The sequence below is a fragment of the Microcebus murinus genome, chromosome 9 (genome assembly GCF_040939455.1).
Source record: "Microcebus murinus isolate Inina chromosome 9, M.murinus_Inina_mat1.0, whole genome shotgun sequence".
Classification (NCBI taxonomy): Eukaryota; Metazoa; Chordata; class Mammalia; order Primates; family Cheirogaleidae; genus Microcebus; species Microcebus murinus.
Genome location: NC_134112.1, coordinates 60090003 through 60116816, shown reverse-complemented (window position 1 = coordinate 60116816; position 26814 = coordinate 60090003). Strand labels below are relative to the sequence as shown.

At 39.9% G+C, this 26814-nt stretch overlaps 1 protein-coding gene across 1 annotated transcript in view; it reads left to right on the top strand.

The window, feature by feature from the left end:
• The first annotated feature begins 1990 nt into the window (after positions 1–1990).
• SLC26A5 (solute carrier family 26 member 5) overlaps positions 1991–26814 on the top strand; it is a 33257-nt gene continuing 8433 nt past the window's right edge. The window contains exons 1-12 of the mRNA XM_076006183.1: positions 1991–2142; positions 2634–2773; positions 8202–8312; positions 9417–9583; positions 10297–10461; positions 12359–12511; positions 15423–15505; positions 20967–21114; positions 22139–22252; positions 23092–23169; positions 24322–24417; positions 24621–24727. Coding sequence (XP_075862298.1) covers positions 1991–2142; positions 2634–2773; positions 8202–8312; positions 9417–9583; positions 10297–10461; positions 12359–12511; positions 15423–15505; positions 20967–21114; positions 22139–22252; positions 23092–23169; positions 24322–24417; positions 24621–24727 — 1514 coding nt within the window. The remainder of the gene's footprint in view (positions 2143–2633; positions 2774–8201; positions 8313–9416; positions 9584–10296; positions 10462–12358; positions 12512–15422; positions 15506–20966; positions 21115–22138; positions 22253–23091; positions 23170–24321; positions 24418–24620; positions 24728–26814) is intronic.

Genomic DNA, 26814 nt, shown 5'->3' with positions numbered 1-26814 from the left:
ATCTCCTGAGTCAGAGGTTTTGAACCTTGGCTGCAAAACAGAATCACCTGAGAGCTTTTTGAATTCTCAATCCCTGCCTGCTTCCCAGACCAATTAAATCAGAACCCCTGGCAGTAGAATCAGGCATTAGCAGTATTTAAAGCTTCCCAGGTGACTCAGTGTGTAGCCAGGGCTAAGAACAATGCTCTAAATGAAAATAACAAATTTGAAAAAGCATTTTTACTGCTAAATTATGTCCTTATGTTTGAAATTCTTCTTCAAAACTAATTTTGTGGACTTTTCAGTAAGCATATTATATTATACCATATTATATTGTATCATATTATTATATCATATCATATATTGTAAGGTTTACTTTTAAAAAGTCTCAAGCCAGGCATGGTGGTGCACATGAGTAAACCTAGCACTTTGAGAGGCTGAGGTAGGAGGATTGCTTGAGGCTAGGAGCCCAAGATCAGTCTGAGCAAGAGTGAGACCCTGTCTCTACAAAAAATAGAAAAATTAGCCAGGTATGCTGGTGCATGCCTGTAGTTCCAGCTACTCAGGAGGCTGAGGAAGGAGGACCCCTTGAACCCAGGAGTTTGACATTGCAGTGAGCTGTTATCATGCCACTGCACTCTAGCTCAGGCGACAAGAGCATGACTATCTCAAAAAAAAAAAAAAAATCTCATCTGGCTTTAATCATATTACTGATTCATTAATTTCCTAACCATCTGTAATTGGCTTTTGCTTTCAAGTGTTTCTTTGTGATTTTCTTATATCTTTTTCATAAGTATTTCTCTGTCTCTTTAGGTTAAAAACCCATGGTTCTCAACTTGAACTGCTCATTGGAATCATCTTACAATGCTTTTAAAAAATGCCTGGGCCCCACCTTCTAGATGCTGTGTTCTAATCAGCCAAGTGCAATGCCCAGGCATTGGTGTTTTTTAAAAGTACTTGAGGAGATTCTGGGCATACATTATCAATAGTCATGATATACTAATCCAAAGATTTCATTTATCCACCAGTTACTGAGCACCTGTCGAGAGATAAGGACTGAGCTACATCCTGAGAATTCAGGGTATGGTATTGTCTCAAGGAATTTACAGTCTAGAAGAGGAGACCAGTACTTACAATAGGAGAAAAATGGAAGAGTTCTTGAAGTAACAGTTTATTAGGCCCACTGCCTGAAGGATAATAGGTGAAGGGAGACTTCACAGAGAAGCAGAAGGCAAACAAGGATTTGAAAGATAGAGTGATTAAGGTGTGGGGAAGAATAGAAAGAGAGTGAGGGGAAAGAAATGACATTACCTATCAGAATGAATTGGAGCTCTGTGCAGAGGCACAGAGGCTTAAAGCTGCATGGTGTGTTGCCTGCAGTATAGATAGTTCTACAATGCTGTCATATAATGTCCTGGAGGAGTTGGGGGCAGGTGGAAGCCAGTGGTAGAGTTTGTGATGTGTCAAACTCCACTCATATACATCAGCCCAACTATTCTTGTATACACAGAACAGGTGCTCTGGGGTATCCAGAAAAGGCCTCAGAAGAACTTAGAGTACCACAAAGAAGAGATGCTTAAAAATAGTCATCAGTGGGATTTTTGGCATCTGAAATGGGATTTTGGCATCTAAAATGGAATTTTGGCAAGGTGTGGCGGCTCACACCTGTACTCCTAGCGCTTTGGGAGGCTGAGGTGGGAGGATTGCTTGAGGCCAGGAGTTCGAGACCAACTGGGCAACACAGAGAAACCCTGTATCTTAAAAAAAAGGCCAGACATGGTGGCCAACACCTGTAGTCCCAGCTACTCAGGAGGCTGAAGCAGGAGGATCGCTCGAGCCTAGGAGTTCCAGGCTACAATGAGCTATGCTCGAGCCACTGCATTGCAGCCTGGGCAACAAAGTGAGATGCTGTCTCAAAATATAATAATAAAATAATGGAGTTTTTTTTTCTCCCTTAGTTACACTCAAGAAATGCTTGTCTCCTGCTGTTGATGAATAATTTCAGAGGACTATGGATCATGCTGAAGAAAATGAAATCCTTGCAGCAACCCAGAGGTACTATGTGGAAAGGCCTATCTTTAGTCATCCGGTCCTCCAGGAAAGACTACACAAGAAGGACAAGGTTTCGGATTCCATTGGGGATAAGCTGAAACAGGCATTCACGTATGTTGTATTTTAACCTATTTCCTTTATTGCATCATTCACTTATGAGAGAGAGAAGCAAGGTCAAATATGTAAAGAAAATCTGTTTAGTGAAGTGGAGAAAAAATGAATGGTGAGCCCTGGTGATGTGCAAAGCTGTTCACAATGGTTCAGTCAGTATTAGATACTTAGTTGAACACAAGCCTCATCATGTATTTCACCATGTTTACTGAATTCCTACTATGCCTTACATCTGTGTAAACAACCCGCTTTTTAATTCTCTACCCATTTTCAAAATACCCACCTCTTCCCTTTGTCTCCCAGGAATGTTCCAGCCACTCTCTTTTTTCCCCACCCAGACTCCTATATCCCATTTAGCAACATCTCTAATAGCCCAATGTGAATTTTTTTTCTTATTTTTCTTGGATATGAGGAAGGGAAAATATCTTGGTGTGAATCCTACAGAGATGTTCCTCATATAACCTTATCTCTGTTTTTCTTTGTCTTCCCAGATGTACTCCTAAAAAAATAAGAAATATCATTTATATGTTCCTACCCATAACAAAGTGGTTACCAGCATACAAATTCAAGGAGTATGTGTTGGGTGACTTGGTCTCAGGCATAAGTACAGGAGTACTTCAGCTTCCTCAAGGTTAGTAGAATATTTTTCTTTCTTTTTTTTTTGTTTTCCTTGTTATCATCTCCTCAAACTTATAAACTTTCTGCTTATTTCATCATGACTGCAAATTCATAGTTTTCATCATGTCATTCTAGTACTCTTTACCTGTCTAAAGGGACTCTTCAGAAACATTTAACCCCGAAAAAGTCCCAGAGATATGGATAGTAGAAAATGGTGATACTGTTTGCAGATCAGAACACAGATTGAGCATGATCTTACCTGTTGCTAAGTCGGTCAGTCACTCAGCATTTTTTTGTGGTGGTTCTTAAGGTTCTTGGCTTCCAAGGCCATATCCTAATTACAAGGGTCTATGATATACTGAATTCCTTTGCTGCTCTGTAATTCTGTATGTGATATAAGAACTTAAGAAAATATTCATTAATTTATTCATCTAAGCAATTATTAAGCACCTGCTAGGTCCTCCCTGTCCTCATGGAGCTACCAACCAACCAGGGAGTGAGACATGAAGCAAATAAAAGCACATATAAATTTTTAACTACAAATGATGATAAACACTAGGAAGGAAAAGATAAGTTACTATAAGATGGTCTAATTTAAGTAGGGAAGTCACAAAAACCTCTTTGAGGAAGTGAGATTTGAGCTGAGACCTGAGGCAGGTTGAGAATGAGAGGAAGCGCATTTCGGGCAAAGGGAATAGCATGTGTGAAGGCACAGAGTAGGGAAAGAGCTCAGTGTGGCTTGCAGCGTCAACAGAAAGTGTGCTAGGCATGCAGGGAGCTGGGGCAGTGGCTGGTGAGACAGGCAGAGGTCTGCAGAGCCTTCTGGGGCCACTTTTGGATTTCATTCTGAGCTCAGTGAAGCGCTGTCAGCATGCTTTTCACTTAGGTTCTCTGTGTCAGAGGTCACTGAGACTGCTGTGTGGGGAATGGCTTTGGTTTGGGAGAGACCAGTTAGAGGTGACAGGATCTCAGTGTAGCAAAGGTGATAATGGCTTGAGCAGCTCTAGTCCAGCTGGCCAAAAATCTATTCCCTTCTAGCCAGCTTCCCAAAAATTAATTTGTCAAAACAATCTCTTCCCCTAATGTCAATTAGCTGAGCTTTTAATTTTCCAAGTGATTGATTTACCAAATTTATTAGATTTATTAAACAAAAGTCTTAAGCCAGGTTTATGAAAGTTTTCCACAACCATTTTAGTGCCATCATCCCAAGAATAGAGAAAGGGACAGATTTGAAGGCAGGTAGAAAGGCAAGAGAAGGCGCAGATAAGGACCTAGTGTCTGAAATGGGAAACAGAAGCTAAACTGACAAGCAGTCAAGTTGGACTGACAAAGCTACAGGAAATGACTGCCTTGACCATGTAAACTCATACTCAAAGAAATCCTCAGGATTTTGTCTCGTTGGGATTTCACAGTCTTATTTTCAACCAGTGGATCTTCTATCTTGAACTAGGACGATGGCTGTAAAAATGGAAAGAATTGGGAGGATATGTGATATATTGTGTAGGTAAGATCAGCAAGACTGGCTGTTGGACTAATTTAGGAAGAATAACGTCAAGGTGGCCGATGACTTGGATATGGGGACGGGGAGGAAGAGGAGTGGTCAAGTATTACTCCCAGGTTTCTGTTTCAAACACCTAAGGAATGGAGGTGCCAATTGCAGACAAAATAAAGATCACAGGAATGGAATTAAAGGGTAGGTTTGAACATGTTAAATCTGAGATTCTTGTGAGATAGACAAGTAGATATTTCATATTTATATTTAATATGTGGTGGGCTAAAGAGAGATGTAGGCTAGAGATAGCAATTTGGGAATCTTTGACCTATAGATAGCATTTAAGCCATGGCAATAGGCCAGGGCACCTAGGGAGAGTGTGGAGTGTAAAGAAAAGGGAGCGGAGATTAATCTCTCCTATATTAAAGGCCAAATTGAGAAGGAGGAACCAGCAAAAGAGACAAAAAAGGATTATCTGGAAAGGGGCAAGAAAAACCAGGAACATGTGGAATTATAAAAAGGAAGAAACTGTTTCAAAACAAGGAATAATCCAATAGGTCGAAAACTGCTAAGAGGCATAGATCAGCCCACAGTCAAATTTGTATCAAAAAGGTATTTTTCTGCCCATAATTAATGAAGACAGATATATATGAAAAACAAAGCATAGCAAAGATAGAGATCTTAGAGAAAATAAATTTCTTGTAATTGATCATTTAAGTTACTGAAAAGATTTTTTATGAAGCATGGCAGATTAAATGCATGCTTTTATCTTCAATTGACTTAAAATCCCAACAGTCAAGGAGGGGAATATGGTATAAACTAGCAAGGACAATAAATATGAGATAGGAGACACAGTGGAACAGAAAAATAAAAAAGATGGCAAGCAGATGGACAAATGACAGCTGAATTATCAGAGTGGAGGAGGCTGAAATGTAGGTACCTACCCTGCAGAACACTGGGACATTGGAGGCTCCAAGTATTGTCCATGTTGGAATTTAGGCAGAGGACTAAAAGCAAGAGAATTGGTTGAAAGTCTATGCAATAAGTAGCACGTAGACATTCAAGTCCCCACACGCACATCATGCAATGGATGGTAGGGTGAAAATACTGAGAGATGTCGGGAGGATTAAGTCAAGTCTGCACACTGAACTATGAGCCAACAAAAGCTGTTCCCTTCCCCTGCTCATCTGCAAAGTGACTGTAAGAAGATTTACAGGGCAAGGCAGATGTTGTCCTATGAAAGACCTGTAGTGACAACTGAGGTCCCCCAACAAAGATGCTGGCTGGACACCCAGTTGCCCTACAGTAAGGCCCATCAGTAAACAAAATGAGCCAATGCACATGAGACTTCAAGGAAACAGAGACTGGGGCCAGGCGTGGTGGCTCATGCCTATAATCCTACCACTTTGGGAGGCCAAAGCAGGAAGATTGCTTGAGACCAGGAGTTTGAGACCAGTCTAAGCAAGAGCGAGACCTCATTTCTACAAAAAATAGAAAAATTAGTTAGGTGTGGTGGTGTGGGCCTATAGTCCCAGCTGCTCCAGGAGGCTGAGGGGAGGGTCACTTGAACCCAGGAGTTTGAGGCTGCAGTGAGCTATCATGATGACACTGCATGCTAGCCTGGGTGACAGACCAAGACCTCGTCTCAAAAAATAAAAAGAAAAACAGAGACCAACCTCACACAAAAAAGGAACTCATTGGGAACAGAAATAATGAAGAGGACAAAATTTAAAACTTTAAAACTACAATATCCTTAAAAAGATATAAAAACATTGAATCTGTGAAACAAGAACAGGATGCTATTTTGAGAAAGCAGTGAGAGATAAAAATATGGTAGCTATAGTTAAAAATATGGTAGCTAGAAAAAATATTCAGTTGGAGACTTGGAAGTAGAAGATAAAGTATAAGAAATCTGGAAGTAGAAGAAGATAAATAAACAGACAATAAGGGAGAAAAGGTAAGAACACCAGAGAATCAATCCTGGTGTCCTATCATACATCTAAGTAGAACTTCCAGAAAGAAAGAAGAGAGCGAACAGAAGGAAAGAAATTATCAAAGATTAATCTCCAGAATTGAAAACTGAGAGATTCCTCTGTTTTTAGACTGAGAGGAATCATTAAGTACCCTGAAGAATCAATGAAAAATAAAACAAGGCATATCATAGTAAAATATCAGAATACCAGGGATCTCAAAACTTTCTAGAAAGGAAAAAAAAGTCACATAATTGTAGTATGATATAACTATGAAAATCTGACAAGATAGATATAATAAAAAGTTAGTAGTTTATATCTAAAATTGATAAATTAAGGAATAACAACACAGATATGTTATCTAGAACAAAATTTATCAATGCTGCATCACTTAGGTTGTTGGTGTAGGACCGTAGGATGTTTAGCAGCATCCCTGGCCTCCACCCCTGCATGCCAGTAGGAACCTCCCCCCCACCTCCCCATCATAACAGTTAAAATTGCCAAATGTCCCCTGGGGCAAAAGCACTTGCCATTGAGAACTGCTGACTTAGGGGAATGGAGGTAAATAGCAGAAAACCAGCTAGTAGACCTGGAGGTGACTGCCTCTGGGCAGCAGAACCTGGAGAGGAGAGGACTGGGGCAGAAAACACCTGGCTTTTCCTGAGAGCCTTTGAGTGGCACATGGCTTTTTAAACTGTATACTTGCATTTCTTTGCTAGAAATAAAATTTATTTTTTTGAAAAAGACAACATTTGAGTGACTATATATGAAATAGGTATGCTTTCCTAACTCTTCTTTCGCTAAAGGTTTTTTTTTCTTCACAGCATGACAGTGCATGAAGTGAGTTTTACAGTTGTCCCAGAAACTTGGCTGAACCCTGAAAGCTGAGGGCAAAGCGTGCTTATCGCCTACACATTCTAAAGGGGGATGTCCGACAACCTATGCAAAATTATGAGTTAATGATGCCCAAACTCTCTCTTTAGCGCATCATTTCAACAAAATATATGAGGGAACAAAGAGATTGACATAAGATTTGGAATGGGAATTTTCTAGAGAGAAGCTAAAGCCCTATCCATTTCCCCTTCACCTAAAGTCAAGGAAGGAAAGACTGCAAGGGGGCCATACTGAGCATTGGGCAGTGTCTCCTGGAGTTTGCAGAGACTGCTGCCTAATTCTTGTATGAAAAAAAAAAAAATATCTAGCTGCTCTAAAACATTCTGTTAAAAAAAGTCTACAGGTAAAGGATGGTGTGAACTGTCAGGACAACAGAATGAAGAGAAAGTTTGTCAGAGGGTGTGACCTGCACTTCCCAAGTTTCTTGGGGTAAAATGCTAAGCTTTTCCACTGAATAACTAGGTACTCTGGAACGTAACCAGGCTTCACTCATTTGAAAGGTACTTGCCCAAGGAGACTGCCTACAGGATGGGCGTGTGCCAGCAGAAAGATCCTAAAAGACTGTACCTTCTGTTTTTTTTTTTTTTTTTTTTTTTTGAGACAGAGTCTCGCTTTGTTGCCCAGGCTAGAGTGTGTACCTTCTGATAAGGAGCTGAAAGGGGAAACTAAGATTCAGAGGAGAGGGTATTACATAAGCCATGGAATAGCACAGTGAGAGTTCCTTATTGCAGAGGGGTCTCCGGAGAACTGACAAAAATGCCCTATTAGAAAAGGAGCCAGCATTTGTGCATCAACACCAGATTGCAACTGCACCTATTAAGTAAGCCTTTTTTTTTTTTTTATGCCCTTATCTATTTTGCCAAAGAATAAAGCAGAAAAAAATCCACCCACTGGCGAAAAGGAGAAGACAAGGAAAACTGTCTCAACTTGGACTCTGTAAGCACCAGTGTAGGATTACATGTGGGATTGGGCTAAAGAAAGGCAGGTTTCACTTGTTCATCAGAGGTAAAGAACCAAAAGAAAAATACATACAACCCCTCTGTTTTCTAACGATCTCCCCATTTCTGTTTGGTCTCATCCCACAGGCTTAGCCTTCGCAATGCTGGCAGCCGTACCTCCAGTATTTGGCCTGTACTCCTCATTTTATCCTGTCATCATGTATTGTTTTTTTGGAACCTCCAGACACATATCAATAGGTAAAAGCTTATACTTGATATTCTAGTACCTTTTCTTTTGGATTTCCAAGATTTGCAATGTGCCAAAGAAATAGCATGGTGGTTATTAAAACTCTGCTTAATAACTTTTGTTACTATATACACAATTAGGTACTTTAAAAAAAATACATCCCTTCCAATATTTCTAGAACTTATGACTTATCTTGGGAATAATTTTTTAGAAACCATTTTCTTGTGGATAAGAACAATTGTTGAAACCTATAAAATGAGATAAATGCTTTATTTTTTAATATAACTTGCATCTGATTTTTCTTTTAATAGTATTACTTCAAGTTCCTAATAACTATGCATGTATTTCATTTTCATCATGTTTTAGTCTCTAAATTGTATATGTTTTCTCTTTAGTTTATCAAATGCATATGGATTTCATAATAGTGCTATTGCTACATGTGGCTACCACCAACAACACACACACGATGTTTCAGATATCTACTGCTGGGTAACAAATACCCCCAAAATTTGGCAGCTTAAAACAATAATCATTTTATTATTTCTCACAGTTCCTGCAGGTCATGATTTGGGAAGTGCTAGGCTGGACTTCCCCCTCCCTTCTTCCTCCCTCTATCCTCTCTTCCCTCTCCCTCTCTCCATGTAGTCCCAGGAATTCTCTGTGTGGCCGAGTTGGAACTTTCTTACACATGGGGCTCAGGGGTCCAGCCCAAGTGTTATGGCTCTCAAGTGGAAGCTGCATTACCTTTTATTACCTAGCCTCAGAAGTCACACAGTGTCACTTCCACTACATTTTTGTTGTTGTTGTTATTAACAAGTCACAAGCCCATCCAGATTTAAGGAGAGAAGAATTAGACTCCACCTCTCAATGGGGAGGGAAATGTCAAGGAGAGTATGTGGCATGGAAGATATTGTTGTGGTCATTTTTGGAAAATACAGTCTGCACACATAGTTACCAGCACCCCAGAGGCAGGATGCTACAGGAGGGCAGTGCAGCCTTCTTTCAAGGATGACAATTGACCTCACCTGTGTCCTTTGGTAACAACCACACCAGATACTTTGAAGGTAGTTTCCTTGGATCCCTAAACGGGTGTCATTCATGCTTCATTATTCCAGGTCCTTTTGCAGTTATAAGCCTGATGATTGGCGGTGTGGCTGTTCGATTAGTACCAGATGATATAGTCATTCCAGGAGGAGTAAATGCAACCAATGGCACAGAAGCCAGAGATGCCTTGAGAGTGAAAGTTGCCATGTCTGTGACCTTACTATCAGGAATCATTCAGGTAAGACTCAAAGATGGGGAAATGGGCTCTCATTTGTCATTGTAGTAAATATCTGTTGAGTGCTTTCCCAGTCCCACTGCAGGCCTCATTTACAACCATGAGTGACTAGCAAGCAAGCTTCAATTGGCTACTATATATATATGAAGGAGGGGGAAGTGGGGGAATTCAATTTCCTTTTTTATTTTTATTTATTTATTTTTTGAGATAGAGTCTCACTCTGTTGTCCTGGGTAGGGTGCAGTGGCATCATCATAGCTCACTGCAACTTCAGTAGAGATGGGGTCTCACTTTTGCTCAGGCTGATCTCTAATTCCTGAGCTCAAGCAATTCTCCCACCTCAGCATCCTAGAGTGCTAGGATTACAATCACACCATGCCCAGCCTGATTGGCTACTTCAAAGAACCCAAAAGCAAGGCAAACTAGAAACAGCAGGATTGGTTAATCCCGGGAAGAGGACCATCCCTATCTGCTTGGAAGGAACAGGCGGTGGTCATGCACGGTAGTCACAGCCCCAGCTCCAGGGACAGGGCAGGCATGAGTGTGGCCAGTGCTCAGTGGGGCTCCAAGCTGCTTGATTGATTTGTTAGCTACTTACCTACTGCAGGTAAAAGTTTGTGGTATTAGAAAGTGAACCAGAAAGAATTTTTAAACATGTTTTTTGTTGGTCATAACTTCCTGATGTATCATGTGATTTATTTCTTTGTCATTAAATAGTTTTGTCTAGGTGTCTGTAGGTTTGGATTTGTGGCCATATATCTCACAGAGCCTCTGGTCCGTGGGTTTACCACTGCAGCAGCTGTGCATGTCTTCACCTCCATGTTAAAATACTTGTTCGGAGTTAAAACAAAGCGGTACAGTGGGATCTTTTCAGTGGTGTATGTAAGTAAGCACCTTCCTGGCTTCCTGGTACTCGTTTTTATTCCCCCCTCACCCCGCCACTTTGTCTTCTGTATCTCCTTTATCTTCAAGGCTCGTATTTCTTTTTTTTCCCAATAATTTCCATAAAAGGGAAAGATTCAGTTATTCTGAGGTTTTCTGAGAAAAGTGCTACAAAGAAGATTAAACCTTAAAATCTCACTTTATTAATATGTGATATTGCCTACTTCACAAGAAATTTTTTGCTAGGTCTTTATTTGGTAACTGCACCATCACTCTAGGTGGAGAGAGCTTTTGCTTATGACCAAATCATGTTCTTTTTGGAAACTAACAAATAATTTAAAGGCATAGTAGAACATATCTCTCTTAACTGCTAACTCAAGCAGACAAAAAAATAAGTCTATAAAAGATTGAACAAACATAATTAACCAGTTTAATCTAACAAAAAAAAATATAGACTTTGTACCCAACTTAGTGAAAATATAAATTATTTGCAAGCACTTTGGGACGAATGATAACTTATCATGCTAAAACTTATGTGAATTTGATCATAGATTCTAAAAATTCAGTATTTTTCACACAATGCAATATAATTAGAAATTAATAAACTACATATATCTTTAAAACCCCTATACAGTTAGAAACCAAATCACACGTTTGTTTGTTTGTTTTTAAGATGCATCATAAACTGTTTTATTTTAATGAATAGAAGCGTTTAACATAGAAACACCTTTGTAAGCAAACTTTGAGAACAAATTATTTCAAAAAGCACATTTCTGAATGACCATGGATAAGGAGGAATTAGTAAATGATTAGAATTAATTGACAGTGGAAGTACTATGAATACATATCAAAACTTCTGAGATGCTGCTAAAGCATCCTTGGAAAGTAGGGCCTGTAGCCTTATAGGTATTAATGTGCCAGATACTCGCTAGATACACACAGACAGCAGTGAGCAGAACAGATACAGCCCTTGCCCTTTGGAGCTTACAGTCCAGTGGGAAGACAGTAAACCATCAATTGCATAAACATGTAATTAATTACAATTTGTGTTAAGTGCTATAAAGAAAAGGTACAGATTTCTCTGAAAGTTGAGTTGGGAAACCTTTAGATTAAGGGTCTAGGAAAGTCACTTTGAGGAAGTAACGGTTTTGTCCTTGATTGACTAGAATGGAATGGAACTTGGTAGGATATTCCCTAAATAACTGAATTCTTAGTTTCCCATAATAGCAGATAACATAGTTCTTGCTATGAGACTTCTTGAAATGCCTTGTCACAAAGAAAATACAATATATGAGAATGCCTGAGTATGCTCTAGGTATTGATAAGAAAGGATGGGTAGGAAGTCTACTTTATTTTGTTTTGAATGGGAATTGACTATATTTAAGGTACCCAAACCATAACCCTATCATATAATATAATTAAGTGGTTTTCTTCTCTAATCCTCCAAACTTCGGCACTCTCTTGGCTTCCAAGTCCATCTGATTTCTCTTTCATCTGCTAAAAATAAGTTCTCCTTTGAGCTCCTAGAAGCTTTTCTATGAATTTATCTGTGGGGTAGCTTGCTGATATCAACTCATAATTCTTTCCTAATGTTCAGGACTCAGCTTCAGGGTTCTTTTTCTAAGTTTTATAATATTACATTGAAACATCAGCATATCACTGATGCTTTAAGAATGACAAAAATGACAACTATAAACAACTAGGACAATTACAAAGTTGTGTGATGGAGACAAATGCCTCCTAATTGGTGAAAACAACAAAGAGAGAGATTTCATCCTGAAAACTTTTAACTAGAAATGTCCAATAATGGGGATGGCTGGTCTGAATTAGTCCTCTAGAGAGTCTCCTCAGGGGGGCGATTTCTTGATGTAAACATCCAGTGTTCACTGTGTTACAGAGTACAGTTGCTGTGTTGCAGAATGTTAAAAACCTCAACGTGTGTTCTCTAGGCGTCGGTCTGATGGTTTTTGGTTTGCTGTTGGGTGGCAAGGAGTTTAATGAAAGATTTAAAGAGAAATTGCCAGCACCCATTCCTTTAGAGTTCTTTGCGGTAAGTCAATTCGATGTGATGACATGTTCAACTTCAACCGGCACGTACACCTATCTCTGTGAGGGATTTTGAAGTGAATGAAAGAGGAACAGGGAGTTAAAGGGCCTTTTTTCTCTCAGTTCTGCCAAAAGAAGGTTAGAATTTGTCAAAGGGGAACTCTTACAAATTCACTGAAAAAAAGTAAAAAGAAAAAGCACTGAAAGATAGACACAGATGATTTTTAAAATACAGGTGAAGACCATACATGAAAATTTTAACATTATCCCTGAATGATGGGATTATGGAGCATTTGTTTTCCCCAATTTTTTATTGTCTAATTGTTTTGTAGCGAGCACATATTACTTTAAAAACCTGGAAAAAAATAAAGCTGTTTCCATTTTGAAAAGACAAACATTCCCAAACTTTCTCAGTGCCTTAGCAACCTAAGCCAAAAGAAATACCTCACAGTTCCATTTATTAAGTAGTTAGGTCTAAACACCTTAATACATATTTATGACTAACAATTTAGTAGCTATTTGTGAAAATATGCACATGAATTGGAATAAAAAGTATTTTATTATGTTTTTATGTAACTACTATTATTTATTCTTGAATGTGTGCGCCTGGTGGGCACCGCACAAATCCTCAAACCTCGGAATCAGATTGGACACTGCTACCCTCATTTCCTATTCACATGGATTTTTGCATGGTTCCTGCTTCTTAATGACAGCAACCACTGAACACCCAGCATTACAAAGATATGGCATTACTGAAGGGAACAATTGTAAACTGATGTTCTGTGAACTACCTCCAGCTAGAAGTTTGCACAGTGTCCAACAGATGTCACTGTTTCCCTAGAGACCTTATAATATCCAAAGTGTCCCTGTAGTTCGTGCCCTTGATCTCCTTTTTGTGTATGTATGGGAGCCACAAGAATAAAAAATATAAAGTACAGATGTCTGATCCAAATTTAGCAAAAAGTTCCAGCTATGAAAACAAGTGGCTGGTAGAGTTCACAAAGAAGCCAATACTTACTTTCTTTCTTTTTTTTCTTTTTTTTTGAGACAGAATCTCTGTTGCCCAGGCTAGAGTGCCTTGGCATCAGCCTAGCTCACAGCAACCTCAAACTCCTGGGCCCAAGTGATCCTCCTGCCTCAGCCTCCCGAGTAGCTGGGACTACAGGCATGCACCACCATGCCCAGCTAATTTTTTCTATATATTTTTAGTTGGCCAATTAATTTCTTTCTATTTTTAGTTAGAGAAGGGGTCTCAGTTTTGCTCAGGCTGGTTTTGAACTCCTGACCTTAAGCTATCCTCCTGCCTCGGTCTCCCAGAGATTAGCCAATCCTTTTTATCCCTTTCCATGCCTTGATCTTATCTACGTCAAATTATTAATGTTACCTTTTAACAAACAAACAAGCAAAAAAAGACTATCAAGTTTAAAACCCTTCTCTCACTGGGGCTGAGCACAGAGTTCCTGTTTCCACCTGGAGTACAGCAAGAGGTTCTGAGCACCTTTGCGTGGGAAAGAAGACAGACAAGCTGTAATTATGAAGAAAATGATGAAGATTGCCTCTCCCACCTTGCGTTACTAATTCTGTTTCCCAGGTTCCCCTTAAAAAGTCCTTCCTGTGTCCCAGGGAATTGTTTTTTCACAATTCTATCATTGTAATTATAGACTTTCAATAATACTTTTAAACCAGTGATTTTAAACTTCTTACCTAACTGTTCCATAGAACAAAGGAGAGAGAAGCCATACTGGAAAGTTTGGGGAATATTCTTAAGCATAAAATTTGTTTTTCTATCATAAAAACATTTTTTGAGTTTTGAGTTCTCTTTTATAATACCTCTGTTTGTGTTGATAGGAAAACAATGGTTTAAATATTAAACCATTAAATATTAAACCATAAAATTGATGCAGTGGTAAATAATTGGCTCCAGGAACTTGAGCCATATTTGTCCTGTGGATTTTAATATTCTAGGTACTCTATCAGTTTGAAATGCACAAAAAAATACAATTAGCGTTGAAAACCATAATTGCCACAAATGGAAAAGGATCCTTCCATCAAAGGGGCCCAAAATATCTATGCCTCTGGTCTCTTAGGCTGCTGTTTCTGATAATAAACTTACCTTATTATTGGTTTCCTACAGAATCCGCCACTGTGAAAAACTGGCACCCTTCCCTGACTGGCCACTATTTCTTCTTTCCTGGATAACCCACTCAGAAAGCTCTAAAAGCAATAGTTCCTGGGGATGAAGCAAATTGCTATGTCACCTTCTATTATCCATTATGTTTTTCTTCTTATAGCTCACTAAGGGTTGCACAGTCTACCCCAAGTAAATCTATGGGGTGACAATCCAGGATGTCCTTATGTACAGTGACACTCTGTGACATGTGGTTCTACTCTGATCCTGACTCTGTAGCTGAAATGGAGAAGATATATATGGGGTGTGGAGGAGACCTCTAACCACAATTAGTGCTGCCATCCTGGAAACAGGGTCAGCCAGGGATTCTAAATTTAAACATGTATTTTATAATGATACGCTATCTTTGTACCACCATTTAAATATACATTTACCTATCCTTTATTCATAATATCTTGGCCAGAGATTCATTTCACCTCCCCCAAAGGCAAGGTCAACTTCTGAGAGGTTTTCTGGACTCTTTCTAGTTGCAGTCGACTAGCCAAATACCTCAGTGAGGAACAGAACCAAATGAGAAGAAAATTCCAGGCCACAAAGAAACTCTAGAGTCCCTTTTAATTATGTGGGGCAGAGTCATTAAGAGAAGTTAGAATTACTGGGAGCTAACAGTAATTTTTTTAAAAATCTGAACATTAAAAGTGAGATTTTCAAATTTGGTTCTTTGAAGCTTGTTGTGGCATTTGAATATTCATTTCTAAAGGTACACTTGGATTTCTGTCTGTTTTAGGTGGTCATGGGAACTGGCATTTCAGCTGGGTTCAACTTGAAAGAATCTTACAATGTAGATGTCGTTGGAACACTTCCTCTGGGGTAGGAAAATAGTATTTTAAGTAACAGTGTGACTTGAATAATCAATGGACCTGCTATTTCTAACTCCTGCTTTAGTATTCTTAAAATGAAAAATAATCTCTTTTCTTCTACATATAAAACAGCAGAGGGTTTTAGGGTGTGTGTGTGTGTGTGTGTGTGTGTGTGTGTGTGTGTGTGTGTGTGTGTATTGTAAAAAAAAAAAAAACATATAATTTACCATCTTAACCATTTTTAAGTATACAGTCCAGTAGTGTTAAGTATGTTCACATTTATAAGAACTTTTTTTATCTTGCAAATCTGAAACGGTCTCCATTAAACAACAACATCCTCTTTCTCCCCCGCCCCTGGTAACTACCATTCATCTTTCTGTTGTTATGAATATGACTGCTCTAGGCACCTCATACGTGGAATCAAATGGTATTTACTTTATTGTGACTGGTTTATTTCACTTAGCATAATGTCCTCTAGGTTTATCTATATTGTAGCATGTAGTAATACTCTCTTCCTTTTTTAAGGATGGATATTATTCCATCGCATGTGTATGATGTATTTGTTTCTCCATTCATCTATTGATGAGCATTTGGGTTGCCTCCACCTTTTGGCTATCGCAAATAGTGCTGCTATGGATATGAGTGTGCAAATATGTCTTCGATACCCTATTTTTAGTTATTTGGGATATATACTCAGAAGTGGGATTGCTGGATCTATTTTAATTTTTTGAGGAACCTCCATACTGTTTCCATAGCAGCTATACCATTTTACAATCCCACCAACAGTGGCAAGTGGTTGGTTTTTTGTTTTATTTTGTTTTCTTAAACAGTCTTTAAAACCTCTTCTTGAGTGATATAAGAATTAAATCAAAAAACCTAAATCCTAGCCTGCCACTTACTAACTGCGTGACCTTGGGCAGAGCACTTACCCTCTCAAAGCCTTAGTTTCCTGACCTGCCAGGCGGCCATAGTAATTTATACTTATCTCAAAGGCAGCTGTGAGAGCTGCAGGAGCTAATGTGCATGGAGCAGTTAGGGTAGCTCCCGGCACACACAGTAAGCACTCAAGACACGTTGAAAGCTCTGAGGCTTGTTATTTCAGTGAGTTTTGTAGTTTCAAATCATTGTTACTTCTTCATCTATGTTACCTAACTCTACATTTTTAAAATGTATTATTTCCTTTATATTTGAAGGAGCAAGAGTGACTACCTGACTCTGTCCCTCTCCATCACTCTCTGGCTATCTCTCTGTATCTCTTGCTGTGTCTCTGTCTTCCTATCTCTTGTACTGTCTCTCTGAATCTATCTCTCACCATCCTCGTCTCTTTCCAAAGGGCAGAGTCAGACATTTTCTCAGATGTTGGACATGGATGGAACCTGGCATGTTCCTTTGGGCCTTGCCCTCCAGTCCCATCCAAGAGTCTTCCGGGACACAGAGGGAGCAGAGGTTGGAGGGTTGCTCTTTAAGCCAAAGCTCACACTCCAGAGCAAGTGTGGAAGGAGGAAGTGTGCACTCTACTTTGAAACGTCAAAACAATAAATGGATGTGATGAACATGTTGCTTATAATGAGTTAATGTAAAGCTATAACACAGTAATAACACCTTGCTTTTAGATTTGGACTTATAATTTATAAAATACTTTTATATCTATCTCAGTTGATATTTATAATAACCCCATTGACAATATACATTATTATCCTCATTTTACAGAAAAGTTTATTCTCATTTATTCAGTATGTCTATTAAGTGCCTATTATGTACCAAGGACACAGCAGCTAACAAAAATACGCAAGCAAAACAGTGCTTGTCCTCATTGAGATAGACACTTGAATAATAAGTAAATAAATAGTGAGAAGTACTATGAAAAAAGAGTGAAGCCAGGTAGAAGGACAAACTGGAGTTTCTGTTTTCAGTAGGGTATCAGAGAAGGTGATATTTGAGAGATGTGAAGGAAGTTTAGTTGACTCACTGGTGAGTTCCAGCCCAGACCCAGAACTCAGTCTTCTGACACTCAGGTGTGTGCTTTTTCCATTACCTCACACCTGGGTTGCTAACAAAGTAATGTGATAAACATTAGTCTTTGATTGGATCCAACAGAATAATCCATTTCAGTTACTAGTTACAAATAATTTGATTAAATGTGAAACACACTTAGATTACTCCTTTTAAAAATATACTGATAGGCTGCATAACAGTAACAAGCTATTCAAATTTGTATATATACACACACATACACTGATAGATTAAAATCCACATCACCATAATTTCTACTGAATACCTTCCTTTCCCTATTGCATTGTACTCAGATATTGCTTTCCTTCTATATGTGACAGGTTAACTTAAAAAAAAGAACATTTTGCTTTTCTAGAACTTAGCTACCCAGAAACCTTATCTTTCTGGAACTTTGCCAAAAACCAAGTAGGTAACAAATACTTACCTACTTATCTATGTACAATCATACTGTTTCAGCTATCTGTAAGTCTTATTGCTACATAATAAACCACCCCCAAAACAGTGGCTTAAAACAGCAACCATTAGGCCAGACACAGTGGCTTACACCTGTTATAGCTGTAATCCTTAACACTTTGGAGGCTGAGGTGGGAGTATCCCTTGAGGCGAGGAATTCAAGACTAGCCTGTGCAACATAGCAAGACTCCTGTCTCTATAAAAAATAGAAAAATTAGCTGGCATGTCAGTGCATGCCTGTAGTCCCGACTACTCAGGGATCTGAATCAAAAGGATTACCTAAGCCCAAAAGTTGGAGCTTGCAGTTAGCTACGATGATGCCACTGCACTCTAGCCCAGGCAACAGAGTAAGACCCTGTCTCAGAAATAAACAACAACAAAACCCACAACAATTAATTTGCTCATAATTCTTTAAGTTTGGCTCAGCTGTGTGGTTATTCTGCTAATCTTGCTTGGGGGTCTCATGCATCTACAGATGTTTGCAGGTGTGACTGGTGCTAGAGGATCCAAGAGGGCTCCACTCTCATGTCTGATACCTCAGCTGGAGTAGCTAGAACAGCTGAGGGCTGGCCAGCATCTTCTCTAAGCATGTCTCCAGCATGGTAGCCAGACCTCTTTACATGGTGGCTCACGACAAGAAAGAAACACAGAGAATTTGCCAGGCCTCTTAATGTACTCATATAGCCTCACTTCTACTACATTCTGTCAGTCAAAGCACATTACAAGGCCAGCCCAGGTATAGCCATAAGGGAAGTAGATTCCACATCTATCTAGATAGGAGCAACAGCATGCATGCACAAGTATGAGAGGATGGGTTGGTGTTCGTATTTGAAAGCAGACTACCACACTTATCTATACACATACATGAAAACATACACATCGCAGTGCCCAGGAAGGGATAGTTGACTGTTGTAGATCCCAGTCATGTAGTATATTCTGTCTTTTGATTTTGGATGATTAGCTCACTCCAAAATATAACCTTTTCTTATATCCTAATTGCTCAGGCCCAAACCTGCTGTGAAGCCTTCTCTATCAGCTAATGCGTGTGCAGCAAAGTGCACGGGAAAGATGACAAACTTTACAATCAGACCCCTGGGTTTGACTCCCAGCTGCATCTTGGGCAAATTTCTTACCATATGTAAGCATCCATTTTCTCACCTAAAAATTGAGATAATGGGCCGGGCATGGTGGCTCACGCCTGTAATCGTAGTGCTCTGGGAGGCCGAGGCAGGAGGATTGCTCAAGGTCAGGAGTTGGAAAACAGCCTGAGCAAGACCCCATCTCTACTAAAAATAGAAAGAAATTAATTGGCCAACTAAAAATATATATAGAAAAACTTAGCTAGGCATGGTGGCGCATGCCTGTAGTCCCAGATACTCAGGAGGCTGAGGCAGGAGGATCACCTGAGCCCAGGAGTTTGAGGTTGCTGTGAGCTAGGCTGACACCACAGCACTCTAGCCCAGGCAATAGAGTGAGACTCTGTCTCAAAGAAATAAAATAAAATAACTTTAAAACTTCAGATAATGCATCTATCCAACAGGGGTGTTGCGAGGAAAAATAAGATGACTTATGTAAAGCATGTAGCACAGAGTCTAGCCTTAATAGATGTTAGGATCCTTTCCCTTTCTCCCTGCCCTCTCTTTATCCAATAACTTGAAATATTCCTTCTGTCACTGCTATGACATAGTAAGAGAATAGGTGTAGAGAAACAGGTTCTTGGTGATTTTGTTATATTAATAGATAAACTGTTTGACCTTGGGCAAATCACTTAACCTTACTATGCCTCATTTTCCTCATCTGTAAAAGGGATTATTATGATGCCTAGTTCACAAGACTATTGGAAATAATTAAATGAGCACAGAACCTAGCACAGAAGAAACACCTAATAAATGGTTGTTATTGTAATAATTGTAGTTATTGCTGCATATCAATGAAATGATTATGATTTAGCCCAGTGCCTTGAATTGGAGCAGAATGCCTTTGGAAATCCGTATCCCCTTCCCCCATAGCATTCTAAGGAATTCAAATTCTCTTTCTTTCGTTCGTTCGGTTTTTTTTTTTTTTGTCTTTTCGAGACAGAGTCTCTGTTATAGGCTAGAGTGCTGTGGTGTCAGCCTGGCTCACAGCAACCTCAAACTCCTGGGCTCAAGCAGTCCTTCTGCCTCAGCCTCCTGAGTAGCTGGAACTACATGCATGTGCCACCATGCCTAGCTAATTTTTTCTAGATATTTTTAGTTGTCCAGCTAATTTCTTTCTATTTTTAGTAGAGATGGGGTCTCGCTCTTGCTCAGGCTGGTCTTGAACTCCTGAGCTCAAACAATCCACCCTCTTTGGCCTCCCAGAGTGCTAGGATTACACATCAATTCTATTTCTTTAGGACATGTGTCCCAATCTACAAGAATGGACCACAGAAGCTGGGTTCCCCACTGTGGGGTTCCAGGAGTCACACTTTTGGCTCCTTCAGATTCACAAGATGCCCAGGTGTATAATCTTCTTCTATTCCTTTTGTTTAGAAACTCAACTAAAAAGGATAAGAACATGGGAAGAGTTTATATCAAATAACAAGGGAGAGAAGTGTGTAATGTTTCAAGGACAGTAACTCTCCTCTAAGGTAGCCCTTGTCCAACACCCTCCACCCCAACACTTGGGTTTGAGTGTCTTGTGGCATCTGAGCGCTTCTCTGACCCTCTCTTCTTCTGAGTTCTGTGTCTTACACCTGCCATCATTGTGCCATGAAGTATGAGGTTACTCCTTTTATAAATAAAACAGCATCTGATCTCTGCTGATAATCCGTCTAGGTAGAAAGCCACACTCTGCAGTTTGGGCCTGGAAAGAACCTCTCTCTGTCAACGAGGGCTCTCCTTTTTGCTAAACCAGAGCAAACAAGAATCCAAGCATTGATCACCTCATTTTCAGATAATGTCCTTCTGAATTGCTCCCCTCTAGTCCCGTGTTTTTTTCTCAGTGGTCACAACACCGGAGTTAAAGCCAGCTTGACTTTTTAGGCTACTACCTCCAGCCAATCCAGACACCAGCCTCTTTCACCTCGTATACGTGGATGCCATTGCCATAGCCATCGTGGGATTTTCAGTGACGATCTCGATGGCCAAGACCTTGGCAAATAAACATGGCTATCAGGTTGACGGCAATCAGGTAAAAATCATCAATTTCCTGCAGATGTTCCATGGCAGTACAGTCATCATGCTCTGTTATGGAAGGCATGTGAACTAGATTTATCAATCTTGGTAGAAAAACTTACTTGAGTTATGGATGTATTTGAAGCATGCATTTATTCAACTCTACATTTTTTTATTATTTATGAGCATTATATAATCAGGACCCTGATGTACAGAGTCCTACCTTACCTCATGGGCAGGGGTCCACCTGGAAAGGTGAAATCTCCAATCTGAAGCTTATAGTTTGCCATACTCCTTTAGATGTTATCCCTATTTTTAAAGCTCACAACCTGCAAGTAAAACATTTTTGTTCCACAGAAAGGCTTATCTTTGTTCATTAAACTTTGGGTATATGATTCATCATTCAAACTCCTCCACAGTATTCTCTTTGCTGCCTTCTTTTGTAACATAGCCACAAATAAGGTATTAATCCAAACATCGTGAGCTATAATCTTGGCATGACAATGTCTATTTTAACACCCTGTATGTTTGTTTCTAAGGAGAAACTAGATGTTCCACATCCATATGAGACACAGTGATCAAACTAGAAATACCCAAAATAGCCCTAAGAACAGGAACCACTTACCCTAAGAAGACACTGGCATATACTTGAGTAATAGTCCAGGCATTTAAAAGATGCCAATAGTCCTATACATCAAGAATGTTCTCTTAAAACAAAACAAAAAAATCTGTCCCCTTTTACTGTGGTTTTCTTAAAAAAATAAAAAAAGAAAGAAAAAGCATTATTTATATAGAGTGTGTGTTTGGGAAGGAGGGGGCTGGACAGGGAACACAGCATTTATCTCTAACACAGTAAAAATTGTAAGTGTTTTTCCACCACCATAATTGCTGTTTTGAACTGATGCTAAACAAATTCTTATAACTGAAAAGAGATTGAAGAGACAGCCTGTTTGGATGAAAATGTGTATTAAATGGGCTATCATGCTTTTCTTCCTGAAGAGCAACCTGTCTCTTTTGTGTTTTGCTTCCACATGGAAAAGGAGCTCATTGCCCTGGGACTGTGCAATTCCATTGGCTCACTCTTCCAGACCTTTTCAATCTCATGCTCCTTGTCTCGAAGCCTTGTTCAGGAGGGAACCGGAGGGAAGACACAGGTGTGTATATAACAGGCCTCTAAGAACTGGTGATTTGGGTGGTAATTAAATTTTAATCTGTTGATTCTATTCTGAACCCAAACAAAGCTACTCTGCCTGCAGATCCATGCTCCAGTGAGCTGTGTAGTGAATCAGAGAAAGGCATGATTGGTTGAAGCGAAACACAAGGATCTGAATCTATAGGAAAGAGGTATATTCTCCAGTTCAATTGGAAAGTTATGCAACACTCAGCTACCAGTAAACCTCAAAGTTCAGACATGGGATGTTATCATGAAAGCCTGAGACTGAGTGTGGGCAGGATGCCAGCACCATACAGTAGAACTTTCTTCAATGATGGAAATATTTAATATATGCACTGTACAATATGGCAGCTACTAGCAACATGATTCTTGAGTACATGAAATGTGACTAGTGCAACCAAGACCTGAATTTTAAATTTCATTTAATTTTAATTTTGTAAAACCTAAATGGCCACGTGTGGCTAGTAGCTACCATATTGAACAACAAATCCTTATCTGAACTCTTTTGACCCTTATGGGTCTCAGGTTGGCATCAGACATCTTTCCCCACCTGTCTGACAAGGGCATTGCAGTCAAGATATTTAAGCATTTCAGCTTCTGTTTAAAAGCCATAAGAAGAACAAAAACTGCAAAGAGGGAATGGGATGGAGTTAAAAGTTTATGTAATGGTTTATGTATAGGGTTGTGTAATAGTTTATTGCATTGGATCCATATTTTCTTGATCTTCCCACAGTGATTATCAACAAATAAGACCAACCTGTGCCCCATCTCTTACTCAAGTCTCCTAAAAGCCCCTTCCATGTGTCTTCTCTCATTCAGCTTGCAGGTTGTTTGGCCTCGTTAATGATTCTGCTGGTCATATTAGCCACTGGATTCCTCTTTGAATCATTACCCCAGGTGTGTAGTGTGAACTTGGTGTGAGGCTCTTCCATGTGTAGAGATGTTGTTGTTTTGTTTCTTTATATTTTTGTGGCTATACTAGGGATTTTTACTGTAACCGTAGCATGGTGGTATGAAAAAGGCCCAAAGTTAGGACCAAGATCCTGTTCCATAATCTACTGATAGATGCTCACAGGACCTTGAGAAAGCCATTTCAACTCTTGGTCTCAGTTTCCTTATCTGCAAAGTAGTTTGGACTGGCTAACCTCCAAGGTCCCTGTTCTCTTTGACCATCTATTATTTTTAATTAATGTATTTATATTTTTGAGACAGAGTCTCACTCTGTTGCCCTGGGTAGAGTGCAGTGGCATCATTATAGCTCACTGCAACCTCCAACTCCTGGGCCCAAGAGATCCTCCTACGTCACCCTCGAGTAGCTGGGACTACAGGTGTGCTCCACAATGCCCAGCTAATTTTTCTATTTTTAATAGAGATGGGGTCTCATTCTTGCTCAGGTTTGTCTCGAACTCCTGAACTCAAGCAATCCTCCTGCCTCGGCCTCCCAGAGTGCTAGGATTACAGGTGTGAGCCACTGTGCCTGACCTCTTTGACCATCTATGACCTGATACTTTCATTAAAAATCTGAAATGACTTACACTCATAAGACATTTATTTGCTGATATATTTAATCCAGTGGATATGAGGAACAGTACAGAGTAGAGTAGGTGGTAGTTTATGCCTATAATCCCAGAACTTTGGGAGGCCAAGGTGGGAGGATCCCTTGAAACCAGGAGTTTGAGACCAGTCTGGACAACACAGCAAGACCCCATCTCTACAAAAATAAATAATTAGAAATATATATATATGGCAAGAAAAAAATCATAATGTAGGAAGACCATGGATGAAATAATTCCTTGAATACCAAGTTTAATTCTGAACCTCTAAACCATCATGCAGGTTTGCTGCTAGGATATAAGCCTGGCTTTCCAATGCCCATTTTAGCTAACCAAGTCCTGAAAATCCAGGTGTTCATGGCTCCAAAGCCATTATCAGTGCCATGTAGGAGGTGATCAGGGAGAAGACATGGGGAGGGCAGCAGGAGGACAATGAGGAGCCAGCAATGGGCTCTGGGACACAAGGAGAGACATGCGGGGCTGTGCTCTGTTTCAGGCTGTGCTGTCGGCCATTGTGATCGTCAACCTGAAAGGAATGTTCATGCAGTTCTCAGATCTCCCCTTCTTCTGGAGAACCAGCAAAATAGAGCTGGTAAGTAACAAAGGTGATGATTAGGTTAATATGTCATAGCAGCAAATATGATTAGTACTAATAAAAATGTGAAATAAGTTAATGCAGTCAGTGATTATGTGCAGTATCCAGTTAGGTGAGGTGAAAGTACCTTGCGCATGTGTGTTTAGTTCTTATGGAAGTTTTGACGTGATTCTCCATAAAGCTTTCTGTGTTTTGTTTAGACCATCTGGCTTACCACTTTTGTGTCCTCCTTGTTCCTGGGATTGGACTATGGTTTGATTACTGCTGTGATCATTGCTCTGATGACTGTGATTTACAGAACACAGAGGTGAGTGCCCAGATTGGAATGGGTGTGAGTGTCCTGGCTGAGACTACCATGTTGACTTAAAGTGTAAACTGAAGCTTGAATTGGTGAAAGTGAAGACCTTTGGTTATTTCAAGTTAGTGTGAGTGGGCGCTATAACATTCATGCAGCCTGTTGACTAAATAAACAAAATGCCAAATAAAAAATTCCATATAATTTTGCCAAATGCTCTACTATGTCACAATTTATACATTCACTGATGATTTTTTTTTTAAATCGCCTAATTTCCTTCATCATCTATGCCCTTCCCAGCCCAGTGCTACAGTGGCTTATTTACCCTCTTCTGAGTGAACCACATTCTTGCAATTTGCTCTGGCACCAGATGCTGACATGAGTTTCGATGACATGAGGCAAACCCGGACACCATTGTCATATGCAGTCTCCAGTTGTCCCTTCTTCCACCCTGAACCATTATCCCATGGCATCTCTTCTGAACTGAGCCCGCTAGGGAAGGTATAAAATAACCTTTAAAAGGCTACTATTGGCCAGGTGCAGTGCCTCATGCCTGTTATCATAGCACTTTGGGAGGCCGAGGCAAGAGGATTGCTTAAGCTCAGGAGTTCGAGACCAGCCTGAGCAAGAGCAAGACCCCGACTCTACTAAAAATAGAAATAGAAAAATTAGCTGGATGTGGTGGCATATGTCTGTAGTCCCAGCTACTTGGGAGGCTGAGGCAGAAAGATCGCTTAAGCCCAGGAGTTTGAGGTTGCTGTGAGTCTACCTGCATAGACAAAGTGAGACTGTCTCAAAAAAAAAAAAAAGCTTCTATTTATGATAAAGAAATCACCACAAAGATAAAAAGGAAACATTATGTCATAGCAATAGCCTAGACTTTCGACTCAGGCAGTCCTGGGTTCAAGTCCTGGCTGCACCTTTTGTAAGTTCTGTGATTTTACATAACCTCTCCGAGCCTTGGTTTCTGCATCTGTAAAATGGGACTAATACTTGCTGCCTCAAATAGTTACAATAAGTTTTTTGGTTTTTTTTGAGACAGAGTCTCACTTTGTTTTCCAGGCTAGAGTGAGTGCCGTGGCGTCAGCCTAGCTCACAGCAACCTCAAACTCCTGGGCTCCAGTGATCCTTCTGCCTCAGCCTCCCGAGTAGCTGGGACTACAGGCATGTGCCACTATGCCCGGCTAATTTTTTATATATATATATCAGTTGGCCAATTAATTTCTTTCTGTTTATAGTAGAGACGGGGTCTCGCTCTTGCTCAGGCTGGTTTTGAACTCCTGACCTTGAGCAATCCGCCCGCCTCGGCCTCCCAAGAGCTAGGATTACAGGCGTGAGCCACAGCGCCCGGCCAATAAGTTTTAAATGAGACTAAGGCATGCAAAGACCTAGCACAGCATCTGATGCGTACTACCCATTCAGCCAGTAACAGTGCCCTCTCTTTAACACAAAGAGGAATGACAATGAGATTAGTCTGGTTTTGCCTATAGTTGCAAATCGCATGATGATTCTTATAGTTTTTACTGTGATGTGTTGAAAGGCTGCTGGACGAGGATGTTGACCTTTTATCTGCAGAATGGCAGGATGCTCCCCACGCTCTGGAGTAGGAAATGAGCATTTTCATCATTAAACATGACATAAGAGGAAAATGTGAGATTAAGAACATGTAGGATTCTAAACTCAGGTTAAGAATAAAACACATTCTAACACTGTTGCCCATTCCTATCTAAAAGTTTTTCCCTTTTTTATGGACATTATCTGAGGAGAAAGAGAAGTATAGCATTTAAAAAAAAATTGCCCAACTTTAAAAATTATGATAAGAATCTATAAGATCCTATTTAGTAAAGAAAACAAAAAACAACAAAAATCTCCCAAAATTCTAGACTGTGGCTTGTTAAAGGATGTAGATATTTTTAAACCATAATGTTCACTACACCTCTGAGATAAAGGACTCTTGTATCGGCCGTGCGCGGTGGCTCACACCTGTAATCCTAGCACTCTACGAGGCCAAGGCGGGTGGATCACTCAAGGGTCAGGAGTTCAAGACCAGCCTGAGCAAGAGCAAGACCCTGTCTCTACTAAAAAGAGAAAGAAATTAA